We start from the raw sequence: 17,915 nt of genomic DNA, 5'->3' as shown, positions 1-17,915 counted from the left end.
AATGACGCCAATATAGGTGAAATTTTAAGGTAGACCAGCCAACTTGGAACACATCATGCATGCAGCTGTCTTCATGTTCAGTAGCTTTGAGAGGTGGACGATGTACGTGGAGACACGACAAGGTTCTATCTAGTCTCTCGGATATGCTGGAACAGAGGAGGCCTGAAATTGTTAACTTTATCAGAGCTGGAGAGTCTGACGGAGGAGTGGAAGGAAGTGAACTGGTTGGTAGCGTCAGTGATTCGCATTATCGGTCATAAGCAGTTCCCATAGGAAATACAGTGTAGCAGCCACCAACCATATACCAGGCCTGGATCTCGCGAAAAGAACTGAAGTCGAAATCTTGACTTAAGTCTGGGACTTTGCTCAAATAAAAAGAATTTTTCGAGAAATTCAAGCCGCGTATTGTAATTTGGTTTCCTTCTATACGCAGGTTATTTGCTGTAACTGACAGTGCCGTGGGAGAACAGAATTAATAGAAGAAGCCTACAAGTGGAAACTAAAAGTACTAGGATTTGTTGCAGACTAGCAACGGTGAGGCTGGAGAGTGTAGTGCCTTCCAGTGGGGATGGGATGCCAAGGATTTATTGGGCAATCCATGTTGAGGGTTTTACGGGTAGTCGATGTAAATGGTTTAGAGATGGCGACTCCTTGGCGTCAGGGCAGGGAAGCAGAATATTGCATCCATGTGGGTATGGAGGAAGCTTAAAGAAAAGTGGAAAGAGCAACACTGGTGATATTTTGTGTAAGGACACTCTTGTAATCATAACTATAGCGTGTTGCGGCAGAGATATATAAATAAAGGTCGGAGAGCAGAGGGTTTCTGGGCTGGGACCTGATCACCCCAGTCGGCAGGAGGTTGTAGTGGTCAGCGATGTAACAAACTGCGAAGGAAGACCCACCTGATAACGCGACCATGATGCGTCTATACCACGTGACCACCATGTATATTGGTAATAAATAAAAAGTAATTGAATGATATTTGTTTTTCAGAATTTTAATCAATAAATTTCAAAACACTAAATAGCGACATATCCTACGAATGAAAGTTTGTAAACTGAAATGTTAAACACCAGACAACACATTCCAATCACATAAGCCTGGCTGGCCTTCAAATTCAAGCTAGAACGACCGCAAGCGCACTAATGGAAAGGTATTGAAAATCTTTGACACAGTAATATTGAATCATGATTGTTGGAACATTTCAGGCATTATTCTACATACTGAAATGTTATGTGCCTTCATGGAAGTTCTTGTTTTATAACTACACCGTCAGTCTATCAGACACAATGAATCAAGCTTAGAATCAATACTATTTTCTGGCCTGGGTAGCAAAATCTTCAATATGATATATATATATTATCATTTCTTTATCAGTTACACAAGGCGTGAGAATGTCAGTGCATATCTTAAAGCCTCTTGTTTACTTGATACAATGCACCATTAGTCTCACTCAGAATGTGACTTCACATCAATGATTTGTCCCTGTTGTTTTTCATTTGAGAATTTTCCCTATGTAGAAACATCAACGTCTATGTGAAGTACCTAATTTTGACCCATCTGATTTAAACAATATTTATTCACACAATAGGTGATAAGATTTAGCAGTAGACACAGCCTATTTTAGCCCTTTCCCTGGCCTCTATCTTGGGTAGCAAGGTTATTTGATAATATGCCATTTTGACCTATGCATGACGTGGCACCAGAATGAGAACTGAACATCAATGAAAACAATCTGCATCACTCTCTCTACTTTATCCTACCATTTTATACATGTACCATCATCATCAGCAAATCATAATAAACTTCAACTATTAATTTAAAACTAGTACATGTTCCATACTCATAGTTTATTACTCTCATTCATTAATATACAAAGTGATATTTAAATAATCATAACAAGTATGAATTTAAAATACAATGACAAGTTTCAGTTTTAATGAGTGTAATCTTATACATAGATAAACATTACAAATGATTGTTCTTGAATGCAAGAAATCTATCAACAGTAATCACCATCCTGGTGTGTAGGCACCAATCATTACTTCTGTCAGTGTACAAAAAATGTCAAGAGACAGTTCACAGCTTTACTGCATACAAATCAATAAGCATCCACCCTTTCCTTATTTAAGGTCTTAAAGCACACAACCATACTAGTGCACAGGAGCACAAAAATTTACAAAAGAGGATCATCTGGATAAGATAGGTACCCTGTAATTGTTGGCAAAACACAACACAAAACTCCAGATTGCTTTGGAATGTATCATCTAACTGGAGATGAAAATTATTTTGAGGTTTATTGGTGGTAAGAGAATATGCAGATCTTATTAGACGCGAAAAGTGTTCCATGGTTGATTTTCAAATTATAGAAAACCTCAACTACAACACAAATGAGCAGCCTACAATTATTTAAGACTGTACAACAGACCCAGTGACTTAACTGATGTCACAGTGATTTAATATGATAATCTCATTATTTCTGGCAAAACCTACCATCTAAAAACACATTCAACATAAATAACTACTCCTAGTTAACATTCCTTTTTGAAAGATAAATTAGGGAACTATTAGGTATTTCTTTTTTGAAATTTTGAATGAATAGCTTCAAGAAATGGCATATCGTATGCAATCTAAATATTACAAAAATCTGGTATATATCCAATACAAAAATATATCGTGACATAACAGCACCTTTTAGATGAACTAAATCTGTCAAGAATTGCAACGTGAAAAGCAGAAAATAGAAAAGTTTAGAGATTGAAAATAAATATATGCACTTGTTTTAAAATCACAGAAATAACTCCATGATTTTTAATATAGGTGAATATGTTAAAAGTATATCATATGTACATTGAATTGTAATCCATGACGAAAACAAATTGTGTACAATGGGTTCATGATGAGTAAAAACAAAGTATACTTCATAACAATCTCTTGGTAGAGATTGGATTCCCTTGGAAAAACACAGGGTAGATTTGTCATTGTTGAATCAATGTTCACATTCAATGGTGCATCAAATTCATAATTTGACTCCCCACACGAGACTTTCTTTAGTAAGCTCAATGAATAGTGTAAACTGTGAGAGATGAATGATTTTTACACAATATCATAAGAATTTAAAATACATATATAATAATTTATTAGGATTAATATGGGAATGCCCGTCCTATTTCACAGAAATTTTGCAATGAATCACTTTTTGCTCACATCACAATATACAATCTGACGTTACACGGTACATCTTCTTTTTCATAAATATATCACCATTTAATAACACTCAGACACAACACATGTAAAACGTGTTACAATAGTCAAACTTCATGTATAAACATCTATATGTTTAACAAACATACCATCAACTTTATACAGAAAACTGTCCAAAATTTTGACAAGATTGCAAATGAATTCCTTGATAGGCAAAAATAAAAATTATCTTTATGCAAGGTGACAATACTGTATTGCATACATACACCTACAAACTGCTGATTTTCTCGTAATAACAATGTTTTATTTACACTCAGATGTAGAAGTGAGTTCCCTTAGAATGGTTGAAGGAACTCTTTGTTCTGTTGTATTAGCAATGGTCCAACTAGAATAAAATAAACTTCCTGTCTCTACTGACTAGTGTTGTAGTTCTAGTATATGCCTCATAAAATTACACAACAAGAGTTGGTTTTCCTTGCCTGAAATGATGAAAACATACAAAATTAATGTGTCTCCCATATCTAACAGTCTCAAAATGTATATAATGTCAGTAGAATTCAAATCTGACATCTTTTACAAAATGTATCCATTTCTACTGATATTTTCACACTTCTTGCAAGTTCTACAAATTCGTCTGTGAATAAAAAAAAAATAACCGGTGATTCTGGTAATTAAATAACCAATTAAATATTTTTCATTGCTAATTGATGTATGTCCTACATGAACAACAAACACTTAGTGATACAGTGGATATGTACTTACTGTTTTGTAGAAAGCTTTGGACTGCATGCTGAGTCCTTCCGACTTGTCCACCAAGTCATTGAGCTTCTCTTCTCTCTCTAGGATCTTCTCTATTGTATCATACTGCAAAGGAGAACGAGAATGACCCTCTAAGTACCTCAGCACTGCGAATTGTGCCCCCTTTATCGAGTATGTAACTGTATATCAGGTCATTTTAGCATTGAAAATATCTGATGGATTCATCTGCAGAAATATTGTTTGTAAGGCCAGCATTAAAAATATTTTTGTTTGATGTACTCCGACCCACATTTTTCAAGGTGGGTCGGTAGGTAGGTGATTTTGTTTGTTTGTTTTTTAATGTCATGAAATTTTTTAATATTTAGTTTTAAAGTAAGGAGAATTTTCTATTTTTCAAGGGAACCAAAAAAAAAAAAAAAAAAAAAAAAAAATGAAATTTAAAATTGCTGAAAAAAATGATCGGGTAGGAGCAAATTTGACGGGTCGGTCGGAGTACATCAAACAAATCCATTTTTATTTTTGGCCTAACAATTGGTGCGCTATACTTTGGTGGATTTTTCCTTATGGTTTAATAATTACCTAGGAATGAAAATGTTGGCACTCTTTTTATTGGTGAATTTTGTTTGTCTGTCAATAAAGCTGACATTTCTAGTGCACTCAGTCTGACTAAAGCCAGCCCCTACTGTTTCATTGATCCAGTGATGTAGTAGGAGTTGTCCTTAGTCAGACTGCACTAACATTAATAGATATATGTACAGTAAAAGAGGGCTGTAGCACACCTTCAGGACCTGCACAGCACAGTTCATTATAACCGATAAATGTTTTTGTTATTCTCCTCACATCACTTACCAGTAAGTGTGAGTTCATTATTAGTGTGTTCATTATAAGCATGTTTTACTGTACATGTATCTATAATATTTTGTTTCGTAACACTTATCTAAAGAGTTACTCCTATACAATTCATCAGATTGATGGTGTTGAAAATTAAAAGAATTTTACATTGTATATGTGTTTATGTAAAATTTGTAAACATGTGCATGAAATATTTATTAGAAACTTGATAATTGTGAAACCCTTTGATGTTCTGAAGAACCATTGTATAAAATTGACCAGAGTAAATCGTACATTACAACTTCTATTAAGTGTGATGCTATAGTCCTGTACATAACTTACCAATATAATTTTTGTTTCGTCTAGTTCACTCTGAATTTTGGTCATTGCATCTGCTTGCTTTGGATCCTGGTACTTCTGTAAGTAGTCTGCTAATTCTGCAAACTGTATTGTACTGAAAATACATCAGATAACTGAATAAATTCATTCATGTATATACTAGATATACTTTTGTCGGTGAGGTCATAATTCTGCAGATATATATTTTCAGGTTAATCCATAGAGGTCGTAAATTCAGGTATTCGTATCTGATGAAAACAATTATATTCGTGTCTATATATCAAACATGGATTGATTTCACTTTTAAAATGGAATCTCTTGACTATGAAGTTTTGAATTAAATCTGTGTTACTAACATAGTACTCTGGACATACTAAATACCTAAAATTAGCTTACCTTTTATTGGCTGTTGGCCACTGTGATTTGGAAACCTTAGTAGAAAAATCTTCCAGAACCTATCAATAACAGATTGTAGCATTATTACAAACAACAAGTCACATGTTGTATTATTACAAACAATAAGTCACATGTTGTATTATTACAAACAATAAGTCACATGTTGTATTATTACAAACAATAAGTCACATGTTGAATGAAAGCTTTTTGTGAATTCACATAATTGAACTGCTTCTGAATAAAAACTTCGAACATTTTAAATTTGTTTCTTCTTTTGATATCCTTAGATAGTATTTTTAAGTGTGTTTCAACACCAATATCAAGTTATACAAATGTTAAATCACTTTCATGACCTCATATGCAGACACATCAAAATAGTATAATTGTGTCGGAATATCATTTTGTAAATATTATTTCTACACTCTGCAACATTACACAAGTATAAATTTTGTATTTCATTGATTTTGAATTTTCGGGATACACAAAATCCATGAAATTGCCACCCCCTCCTTTTCATGAACAAGGGTATCCATCTCATTTATTCAAGAGCCTGCAATCACCTACCTTATTGATAAGAGTGTGGGCCACTCTTTGTGGGTATTCATAGTCTCCTATCACTAATCCAGTTAGACTATCGCTTCTTACATACACATGACAAATGTACTCTGTAAGCATACAGAAATATTCAAAATTTTTTACATGTAAATTACCAAGTAATTTCTTTATCAAAATAATTCCTCACATGTCTAAATGTGTAGTCCAAAAACAAGGGCCAACAGCAAGTTTTACAGGCACACAACTTTATAAGTTTCCCCCACTAAGTTATCTAGACCAGTGGGGATGTTTATTCCGCTGTGAAGCATAATGCCTCATAGATTGGGCATAGGCCTCTGGAATAAAAAGACGACTAGATGATCAGAAGACTTGTGAGATTGAAGATATACATGTACTTGAACTATGGTATACATATATCTTAAATCTGTGTTTCATATCATTTTATTACTAGTACAAGCATTGGTCATCCAACAATAATTGATAACCATGCAGTCAGACTAACAATGCCATGCAAACATCATGAAGCTGATGTAGTAGATCCCTTTCTTACTGTGAGTAAATGTGACAAATCGTGTTCCTATCTTATACCCTTGACCCAGTAACTAAGGATAAATATGACAAATCTTGTTCCTTAACCAATGCCCTTGACCCAGTAACTACTGGTAAGGGTAAATGTGACAAACCTTGTTCCTTAACTAATGCCCTTGACCCAGTAACTAAGGGTAAATGTGACAAATCTTGTTCCATAACTAACGTCCTTGACCCAGTAACTAAGGGTAAATGTGACAAATCTTGTTCCATAACTAACGTCCTTGACCCAGTAACTAAGGGTAAATGTGACAAACCTAGTTCCTTAACTAGTGACCCAGTAACTAAGGGTAAATGTGACAAATCTTGTTCCTTAACTAACATCCTTGACCCAGTAACTAAGGGTAAATGTGACAAACCTTGTTCCTTAACAGATGCCCTTGATCCAGTAACGGTTCTCTCTGCCACAATTTTACAAGTGAAGTCCATAAACTCTTGTACACTGAAAATACACATTGTATGAAAATATCACATTTACTATAGTGATAGATACCATATATCATGCCCATACAATTCCCACATAATGTTCTTATCCAGGTTCTTGTCAAATTGCATGTTTTTATTAGATGGAAAAAAGGCTGCTTGATTTCATATCATGTGACCTGCTAAAGTTGTAAAATAATCATATTATACTCCAAAGTTATCTACAGCAAGTGCATTAAATTCATACACTAATCCATTTGACCTACTGAAGGTAGAAGAATATGAAATTCATACACACCTCCATGTAACCTAATGGCAGTATATGAAATCCATACACTTCTCCATGTGACCTACTGACAGTATATGAAATCCATATACACCTCCATGTAACCTACTGACAGTATATGAAATCCATACACACCTCCATGTGACCTACTGACAGTATATGAAATCCATGCACATCTCCATGTGACCTACTGACAGTGTATGAAATCCATACACACCTCCATGTAACCTACTGACAGTATATGAAATCCATGCACATCTCCATGTGACCTACTGACAGTGTATGAAATCCATACACACCTCCATGTAACCTAATGACAAAATATGAAATCCATACACACCTCCATGTAACCTAATGACAAAGTATGAAATCCATACACACCTCCATGTAACCTAATGACAGTATATGAAATCCATACACTTCTCCATGTGACCTAATGACAGTATATGAAATCCATACACTTCTCCATGTGACCTAATGACAGTATATGAAATCCATACACACCTCCATGTGACCTAATGACAGTATATGAAATCCATACACTTCTCCATGTAACCTAATGACAGTATATGAAATCCATACACTTCTCCATGTGACCTAATGACAGTATATGAAATCCATACACACCTCCATGTGACCTAATGACAGTATATGAAATCCATACACACCTCCATGTGACCTAATGACAGTATATGAAATCCATGCACACCTCCATGTAACCTACTGACAGTGTATGAAATCCATACACTTCTCCATGTAACCTAATGACAGTATATGAAATCCATATACACCTCCATGTGACCTAATGACAGTGTTTGAAATCCATGCACATCTCCATGTAACCTAATGACAGTGTATGAAATCCATACACACCTCCATGTAACCTACTGACAGTATATGAAATCCATAAAATCCTTTAATTTTATGTGACCTATTGACACCGTGTACAGAATCCTCCATATGACCTTGTAATGAAGTTCTTTTGGATTTTGTGTAGGAGTAGAGAAAATGATAAATCGTAGAATAAATAAAAAGAAAATTTATTTAGCAATAAGATAAGAAATATAGAGATGTTTGAAAAACAAAGAAATCACACTTTCACATTCACACACCCATACTCTCTCACCGAGAAAGAAATATAAATTGGTATAATAAACCTGGCAATATTGACAATCAATATAACGTATAACTGTCAAGACAATTCAATAGTTAATACAACAAGTATGTCATTCCAGGCTGAAAATATAACTGGTAATAAATGTATTACATAATGGTTCGAATAGTCGCTAATTCCGCTAACTACAGAAAAAGTTAAACAGTAGTAAATTACGTTTTATACAAATTTCTCAAATTCCTTTTTGATAAAATGTTAGTTTACTGAAACACAATATGAAAGTTTGGCAACTCAGCACAATTCAATTTAACGCCACGTCACACTTGGCACCACCAGGCCTCCATACAGCGCGAACAACCCCTCCGCTTCCAGTCCCGGACTCACAGGTCTCTCACTGAACAACAATACTGGGTATAATGCCGACTTCAAACCAATGGCAAGACTAGGCTCACAAAATAATTGCCAAGTCCACCACGTGGAACACCCATGTACAGTGCGGTCTCACGTGTTTTGATTCCCACGCCGAGCACCTACTGAAACGCTGAGAGTACTGCCTGATATGGCCCAGATAGCTTCTTAAATCCCCTCTGCATGGCTGGAGAAAACCTATGCCCACACAGTAAAATGTTTGTCTCTCTGGCTACCCATTACCCAGACTAACTTCTGGAATTCGCCAAGAAAAGACCCCTGCTGGACAGCATGAAAACGTGGCCGCACGCTTGACAAACAGCCGCTACTCTGACTGACCAAACCGGTATGCTAAAAATAGCCTTATCGACCAACACTCACACTACGGAAACACCTTACAAGCATAAACAACTATTTACAGACAATACCACAAAAAACTAACAAAATGAAAATTAACTTCATCACAGACCTACTGACAGGGTATATGGAATCGATCAGGTTCCAGCCCTCTTCTTAAACGTATCTTTTTTCTACACTCCAATATATTTCCCTACTACCCATGTAAGGGATGAAATCAAAAGATTGATGTCGGATTAAGATCTAAATTCAAGTAGTTGAGGGGAGGGGTTCAAACTCAAATACACAATTTTTGGGGGGAACAAATTAACTTTTTAAATGTACATTTAAAGTGGCACTTAAAGATTACACTTTCATATGTGAATAAACAGTAAAAAAGGTAAATAAAGTGTTATTAGTACTGTACTTAATCTATTTGGATCAACATTCAGCATATGTACAGTATAGTAGTTTTAATGAGATGAGGTTATCTTGATGAAAACTATGTGAATTTAGCTTATTGTCAGACATTGAAATTTTGATCTTCTCAGAGTTCCTATGTGACTACATAAATATAATCTCCGAGTTCATCCCTTTTCCACTCCATTGACATAGAAATGGAGTTGATATGGAAATGGCTACAATGTATATTGTGAAATCATCAAGTTTTGTGGGGAATCAATTTTTGTGGATTTTGTGGGTACTGTAAACCAACGTTTGTTGGTGTGCGAGAAAATTTCCGAGAAATTCACAAGAACTCCGTCCATGTGAAAGACATCGGACCTGACCGATGTGCAGTGCCTCAGGTCTGATGTGTCATTTTTTACACCGGACAAGAGTGTCCGATGTCTCAGTATCGGTTTTGAGCTTTATTATTTTGACGTGGAGTCATTTAAATGTTTGTTATAAGTAAAAAATATTGCACAAATCCAACTACGTAAATGAATGTGATTAAAACCGCATGGACCATCTAAAGTATTATGCAGGAGCGATTCCTGGTATAGTATTACTAGTATAATTAGAGCAAAGCTCGTTGCAAAGCGACAAGAGGTCTTCCGTCGGAGCTGTGTGACATAAAAACCTTGAACTTGACCATATCTCCTTGGGTCAGGTCCTAATGCAGCCTCAGTTAACATGAAAATCTGTTGTAAGTATGAAATCTAAATGTTTCTTCATTACTTGATATGGCCAGGACAGGGTTTGTATTTTCTAAAAAGTGAACTTGACAATGTGACCATGGGTCAAGGCCAGGACATATTCTTTGATCATATTGAAACTTTTTATCAGTATTAAAAATTTTTGCCATTAGTAAGATATATTAAGACTCTAATCAATTTTTAATTTTTAGACCTTTAGAAAATCAAGAATATTCATGTTATGGTCATTAATAATCTTTATGTGAAGAATGAGCTTACAGTGTATTTTTAAAAGTTGTGGTCTAGGCACATTTGCACGGAGAGACGGACTTGGCGATATTTCAAACTTTATTTGCTGGAACTATAATTAGTGTTCGGTAGTATTGTTGTCTGTTCTTCCAGCTCGAAGAGACAGTCTCTTTTGGTACAAATCTTGAATATTTTATTAAACTTTAATATCTATCTGCGTAAATACATGTAGGTATATTATGTACACAGTGCGCACAGAAGTCGCGTATGAATTTCACGCCAGGGGCACGTGCCGAAGTTACATAATTTGGACCAGGAGTTCTGAATCAATGTTTAATCAAAGTCATTGTTTTTAAACAATAAAACAACAAATCATTTGAAATGAGACTGGTCGGCCATGGGTTTCTGAATATTCTATACGCATGTTTAGATTTGGTTTAATCATGATTATAAACTATTGATTTCAAAACATGTTCAGAAATAATTCGTTATGTTTGTAAAATGTATCCATTTTCTTTTTCACAACGAAGAATTTGAGTAAAGCTTGTGTGTTCAGTTAAAGTAGTGTGAAATCACAGATCGCTAGTCCAGCAGCGATGAATCTCTGATATTAAACACACACTCAATTAGACATGATTGAGAAACGAACTGTATATTAAATTGCAGATTTTAAAATTGATGCCTGACTCAATGTTCTAGAGTTTTGAATTTAAAACAAATCAAACGTAAGACCAGGGACGTATAAACAAGTATATACATCCCCGGAAAGACTGAAATATTCGAAAAATCCAACATGATCAAAAACATAACATTCTGTGCTATATTTAGGACGACAATGTTTACTTTGTGTACATGTCCTGGTTCACACGCGATGGTTTCTCGAGGCGGTTACGTAATTGTAAACAAAAACAAACCCCGCGGTGTATGTAAGATGCGTGTAGTTAATGACTGAGTTATTCTATGCTTGAAGGTTTGTTTCTTCAATTAAATATATCATTGTTTTAATAACAAACGTAGAAGAGATAACTTTTTCCTTTTTTTTCCTTTGGAATGATTGTTTATAATAAAGCTACTAAATAATAAAAAAAAAGAAGAAAGTTGTCGATAGATGATTTTTAAAGGAACCATAGATCACATTAAAACCTTATTTTAAAAGAATATTAGCATTTCATGAAGTCAGATTTATCAATTAAAGCAAGTTTATTTAAGTTATACACATATTCCCCCCCTTCCCCTACCTAACGATACGGTTACCAGTTTGCGGGTCAAGCTTTTTACTCATATATAACACAATAATCGAGCAAAATATTATTATGTTTATGAGATTAATAAGATGTTAAAGAACAACTTTTCCAGCAAAAGCCATATCAAAATATTTACCGTTTTTGAGTTATAAAGCGAAAACTTTGAAGATTCCCAGATCCCTAATTTAAGGGACCAGCCCCTTTTTTAGGGATATCTAAAGAAAGCTCTTAACATTTCGCACAACTTTTGTTCTACACGTCTTAACAAAATATTTTTAGTTTAAAAGATACAAAGGAAAATATGTGTAATTTTTTGCTCCTTTAGGCGTCCTAATTTTTTAACCCTGTCAACCACCATTTCGATCGCTGTAATCAAACAACAAAAAACGATGTGCACAACTACAATGCTCCTACTTTTCATTTTCAATGCATTTTCTGCTCAAGCTTATACAGTCTCGGAGCCTTTGTCTGGAATCCAAAGCCCCTAAAATTTCATTCAAAGGGGAATAACTCGTGAACTGAAGGGAATTTCTGAAATGTAGTACATGGTTTTTTAATTGTTTTGTAAAGTTTATAAACCCTGAAAATTTGAGCAAAATCCATGCAGAAATGTGTGAGATATGAAGCTTCAAAGTTAGCGTCTAGGAAAAAATAGGAATAATCTTAACCAGCACAATCAGTAGAAGGTCTTCCGTTGTTACGGAAGACCTTAATAAATAAGCAGGGTTGACAAAAAAGTGGTCAATATGAGTATTGACCGGGCAGGTGGTCAATACTGGTTAAAACTGGTCAATACGGGTCGATTGAAAATTATTTGGTCATTATAGTCTGTGTTATTTATTTTAAATGTTTAAGTGACCATTATGGTAAATTCATAACATGCACTATCAGTTTATAATATACTTATAAGTCATAATATTACATAAATAATGTACAAATTACTCTGTTGAATTGGGGAAGATGTAAAAGTTTCTGTTCCAATACCTTAGTTTAACAAGAACTACCTATAAGTATTGTTTCATCAATCTTCATTTTAACTGTTGAATAAACATTTGAGGGGGTGGGTTGGTGATGTATAACAGGCACACTGGTCATCTCTGGTCCCAGCCTATGCTTATTAACATCTGTCAAATCTGCTTTCTGTGTTCAGGTAATGTCCAGCTACCTTTTGTTCTTAATCTGTCCAGGTACATGTATTAAGAGGTCTGTCTCCAATCCTCAAGCTATGTTATAGGAATGTGACCCTCTGGTAGGCACTGAAGATATTTCAGTCAGTTTCAGCAAACCAAATATATTGAAATTACATCGGTTCATGTTCGGTCCAATTTATCTAATGAAGGCACAAAAATTTACAATTCTAATGAGTAGCATGCTTTATTTAGTTTTATTCAAGTTTTGTATAGCTATATGTCGTCATTTGTAAACATCATATCTATTCATAACTTTGATAGAAAAAAGAAAACATCAACAGTCTATGTGCAGCATAATTTTTGAATTATCAAACAAATCTATAGTCAATCTAAAATATATATGATATTGTTCTCATTTATATGTCAAATTTCAACAATTCCATCAATTTAGAGTCTTTGAAAATCTCTCTTTTATTGATTTACTTCTCTCTTACATTAACTGTTAAAACATTTAATCGGTGTCATCATCTAATGATGTTGATTTCACTCCAGCACTGACAGAAATGCTATATGACATGTAAAGATAAACTGCAATGATCATACGGACCATATTCTGTTGGCATCTGAGTGGTGAAAGTGCTAAATCTCAACACAGTAGCAATTCAAATCTCTGTTGCATAAATATCCACATGTTCTGCATATCACTCGGAGGCCATATTTGTTGTTTTGGTGTACGTAAAATCTAAACCGAACTGAACCGAAATCCGGAATTTGTAATTGGTGCATCGAATCGAGTGGTATGAATCGCGGTGCACCAAAAATTTCGGTGCATCACACAGCCCCGATAGACTCGAATGCAAAAGTTACTCACTGCGAACCAGTTTACCACAGGTGAATCGCGAAATATAGAAGCCGCAAATAAAAGTTGGATTACAGTGCCCTATCCTACGAATTTCAAACCACAGCAAAATACAGAATTTATATGTTTCAATCAACAGAAACTTATCCACAAAATTACATCCCAACAAAAATGTATCAATATATGCATGTACTCATGAAATTATTATCATTCGAAAAAGACCCACCTACAATTTATTAACAAAGTTCAAATACCTTTTGCGTTGAAAATATCCAAACGATGACAACTCATGTGCTGCAGCTAATGGATTGACCTTTGTTTCTCCTTTGTGAAGCACAGCAATACAGTATAACTTCATGTTGATCGTGTGTGTGTGTATAAATGGTACTATATTATCAAATCTGAAAATTAAAAAAGGTCCAATACTGATTCAACAGGTCCAATACAAATACTATTATGTAGCTCTTTTTACCTACATAGTACTAAACATTTAATAACAATTACTCCAATTAGCATTTGAATAGATGTAGTTAGTCTGGAATCTTAGTCCATGGTAAGTAAACATCGTCACAACCCACGCCTATTGTCTCCATTTACACCACAGGAAGGTACTACCAGACTCAGTAACCGTGGCTAGCAATGATGGGTAAGTTAAGAGATTTGATAATAATCAGTATCTGTATCATTGTGGTCAACCTCGAAATTTACATTAGATTGCTGAATTTAATAGCGATTTCATTTGGGTTTTTAACATTTCTGATGAAGAGTTCCAAACTTTATTCTACTGCCAAATACTGAGATTTAATGTGAAAGTTTGCTTTATCTTCTCCATGTTAAAACATCCAATAGATTTATCAAATAACGATCCGAAGTTAGAAAGTTCATTATCTCTTATTTTCGAAAAAGTTTTTTTCCTTGTGGATCAGCATACAATATTCAAAAGGGTACCTGTAAAGTGCGAAACGAAATCGAAACGAAACGAAATCTACCGAAACGAAATCTACCGAAATGAAACCCACCGAAACGAAATGAAACCTACCGAAACTAAACAGATTGTATAACCGAACTCTTTTAATTATAATAATTAAAAATGGTATCTTAGGCCCCTGTGAAAGTTACCACTTATAAATAAAATTCGCCTCCCCTTTGATGTAGGCTTTCGGCTTGACTGTTACAAAGTTTTGAAAGTTGGAAAGGGGGGAGTAAGCACAAAGTACATATCCGTAGTTGATTAAATGCCATGTACAATTAGTTTCGGATCCATACATTTCAAAACCGAGGGTTACAGTCTCAGAGATCTGGGGAAACACACTATACGAGGGGTGGGGTCGCCGACGTTGGATCCGCCTTTGGGCATAGATACATTGTTTGAAGAAGCTGGTGTCTGAGAAAATTGAAACCAGGAAGAGCTCTTAACCTCTTATTTTATCTCTAACTGCTGAGGTGCGAGTACTTTCAATAATGGAAAAACTCTATACATTTGGGATGTTGCTAAGACGGGGAATTGAAAATGGGACGGAAAACGGATTTTTTTTAATGCAATAATATTAGGAGGAGGTCGGCATTTTGTAAACTGAAAAGGCTTATGAACAAGGGGATTTTAAGCAGAAATCACAAAGAGAACGGGAGGACATATTCAGAATCCACCGTTTCATATACTACATACAAATACACAATATCCACATGTATACATATATTTGTCTTTAGAGCAAAAAATACTGAAACATGTATATATGCCCAAAATCGGATTCAACGCTGACGACCCCATCCCTCGTTTAGTGTGTTTCCCCAGACCTCTGACCTGTGAGACTGTAACCTTCCGTTCTGAAATTTATGGATCCGAAGCTAATTGCACATGGTATATATGTACTTTGTGCTTACCCCCCCCCCCCTTCCAACTCTTAAAACTTTGTATCAGTCAAGCCGAAAGCCTACATCAAAGGGGAGGCGAATTCTATTTAAATGTGTCAGTAAACTTTAACAGGGGCCTAAGATACCATTTTCAATTATTATAATTAAAAGAGTTCGATCATACAATCTGTTTCGTTTCGGTAGGTTTCGTTTCGTAGATTTCGTTTCGTACTTTACAGGTACCCATATTAAAAAGGCTCTGCTACTATTGAAAAGATTTTTTCAAAATTTTCCTAGACATTCCACGCTCTTTCAGTTTGATTCTCAGTTTTGTGTGGTATGCCTGAAGAGGTTAACGCTAACAATACTTTTTGTTGTAATGAAAATTAGGGCTAAAATGATTCACCAAAATATCAATACTGTTCAACATGAATGCTCGATTCAATGTTCCATTCATTGCCTCAATTTTCGGTTTGATACTTTTATTACAAACAGGATCAGTAAAAATACATCAAGCTCAGCTTGCACTTATTTATATTCTTATCATTCAGACTGTTGTTTGCCTTGAGTTTGGTGAAAATAATAATGAACTTTATCAGTTTAAACGATCGACTAGGGGATGGATTAACTAGGGGACGGATAGTGTAAGGGACGGATTGATTATGCGACGGAACGTCTAGAAAGCGGTTTATCTAGCTCTAACTGACAGTTGTTCATCTTCAGGAACACACAAACTTAATTAATATTCATTCCACTCTACCCAGATCTATTAGTTTAGCTTATCGAACCTGGTGTACATTATGAGTTTTTCAAACTGTAAATGAAAAACACATGAGGCAATGGATCAAGAAGTCACAAATGCGCCAATTAATGAATTAAAGTGCAGATTTCATTGACAGTCACAATCTTCACGAAAACTCAGTGGTCCGAAGACCGAGGCCAGTGAATTTTACGGTCGGGACAGTGAAAATTAAAAATCAGGAAGTCTGATGGGCTTGTAGACTTTTTGTAAGTCACATTAAATATAATATTGGATTTAGATATTCTAAACGTCTTATTTGCTTAAAATTACCATCAAAATAAAAAGAAATCAATAAATAGCACATAAAGTAAGCGTTTGGACTTCGTGGTTTGTTTATTTCGTAAAGAACGATAACTATTCTTGAGATTGTCAAGATAACTTGTACGTTGATCACGTGAATATTAAACGAACAATTTGTTGAAACAAAAAAAAAAAGAATCGTTTACATTTGGTGTTAGTAGCGAAGGCTACTTTGATGTTGGTAGAGAAGGCTACTTTCCAAGGTGCACTCGGGCTGTTTTCATGTTTGTGAAAAATACGTGAATTTGTAGTCTTTTTGTTTGCAGGAGAAAACAGAGAAAATACCGTGTACGGTGTCGTTTTTCTGGAATCGACAGAAAGGATGTCTTAGGGTGGATATGAATACGAGTAATAACCATAGTTTCAGTAAATTAAGTCTACAATTTTACAATCCATTCCATAATGTATGTGATAAACATATGAAAATTTAGGGGGCCAGTAAATTTCACTGTGGGCCAGTAATTTCAGACAGTTCACTGGTCCGACTGGCCAGCAAGTTTTAAATGTTTTCGTGAAGACTGTCAGTCAACAAACTTACCGTACGTGTAGTAGAATTTACACTAGTTAAAACTGTAACTGAATTCACAATTGTACATACCTTGTCAAAAAAAATTTTGTCTGAATCTTTTCAAGATAATGAGAGGTCGCTTTCGATAGTAAACAGGTGACTAAAAAGACAGGTTGTCAACAATATGCTGTCATTACTTATGCACTTACGCAGAGTCAATTTTAGCTGTGATAAAACCCGGAAATGACGATAGGGTTATAAACAACTCGCTCGCATTCTTATTCGATCGAGCATGCATTAAATTGTTGGTTTTTTGTTGTGTTTTTTTAATGTATTACAGTATAGCTTTGATGTTTTATTGATTTTATATATAGTTTTGGTATGATATTTTACAAATGTATATAATAATAATAATAGTTTATTCACCAATCAAGGGCCCTCGGGGGGGGGGGGGGGGGGGGGGGGGGGGGGGGGGGGGGGGCATGTACATGTTAACAGGCAATTAATTATAACAATGAAAATAAATAACAATCAATTAGAAGTACTACTGGTAATACTGACAGAGTTCACACTTCTGCACTGCACATATCTATATAA

General features: G+C 35.0%; 1 protein-coding gene across 3 annotated transcripts; it reads right to left on the bottom strand.

The window, feature by feature from the left end:
- Positions 1-1,835: 1,835 nt before the first annotated feature.
- Positions 1,836-17,569, bottom strand: LOC125658897 (synaptobrevin homolog YKT6-like). 3 transcript variants are annotated; one of them, XM_048890339.2, is made up of 8 exons: positions 17,409-17,569; positions 14,112-14,258; positions 7,032-7,114; positions 6,094-6,194; positions 5,530-5,588; positions 5,137-5,248; positions 3,967-4,068; positions 1,836-3,683 (listed from the first exon to the last, which is right to left on the bottom strand). In XM_048890339.2, the coding sequence occupies exons 2-8, from the start codon at positions 14,213-14,215 to the stop codon at positions 3,648-3,650; spliced, it is 597 nt and encodes a 198-aa protein (XP_048746296.1). In that variant the 5' UTR covers positions 14,216-14,258; positions 17,409-17,569; the 3' UTR covers positions 1,836-3,647. The 3 variants fall into 3 exon arrangements, with proteins under 3 accessions (XP_048746296.1, XP_056004315.1, XP_056004316.1); XM_056148340.1 differs by having other exon boundaries at positions 17,528-17,563; XM_056148341.1 differs by lacking the exon at positions 17,409-17,569 and adding an exon at positions 17,349-17,368.
- Positions 17,570-17,915: the final 346 nt, after the last annotated feature.

The sequence above is a fragment of the Ostrea edulis genome, chromosome 9 (assembly GCF_947568905.1).
Source record: "Ostrea edulis chromosome 9, xbOstEdul1.1, whole genome shotgun sequence".
Taxonomy (NCBI): Eukaryota; Metazoa; Mollusca; class Bivalvia; order Ostreida; family Ostreidae; genus Ostrea; species Ostrea edulis.
The sequence above is the reverse complement of the archived record's forward strand: the minus strand, read 5'-3'. Positions and strand labels throughout refer to the sequence as shown.

What these genes read in the sequence shown, in the direction of transcription:
- LOC125658897 (XM_048890339.2), bottom strand. Translation starts at nt 14,215, where the DNA reads ATGAAGTTATACTGTATTGCTGTGCTTCACAAAGGAGAAACAAAGGTC. An exon ending in GGATATTTTCAACGCAAAAG is followed by an intron (nt 7,115 to 14,111) that starts GTATTTGAACTT and finishes GTGTATTTTCAG; the next exon opens with TGTACAAGAGTTTATGGACT. An exon ending in CCAAAGCTTTCTACAAAACA is followed by an intron (nt 3,684 to 3,966) that starts GTAAGTACATAT and finishes TCATCATTTCAG; the next exon opens with GCAAGGAAAACCAACTCTTG.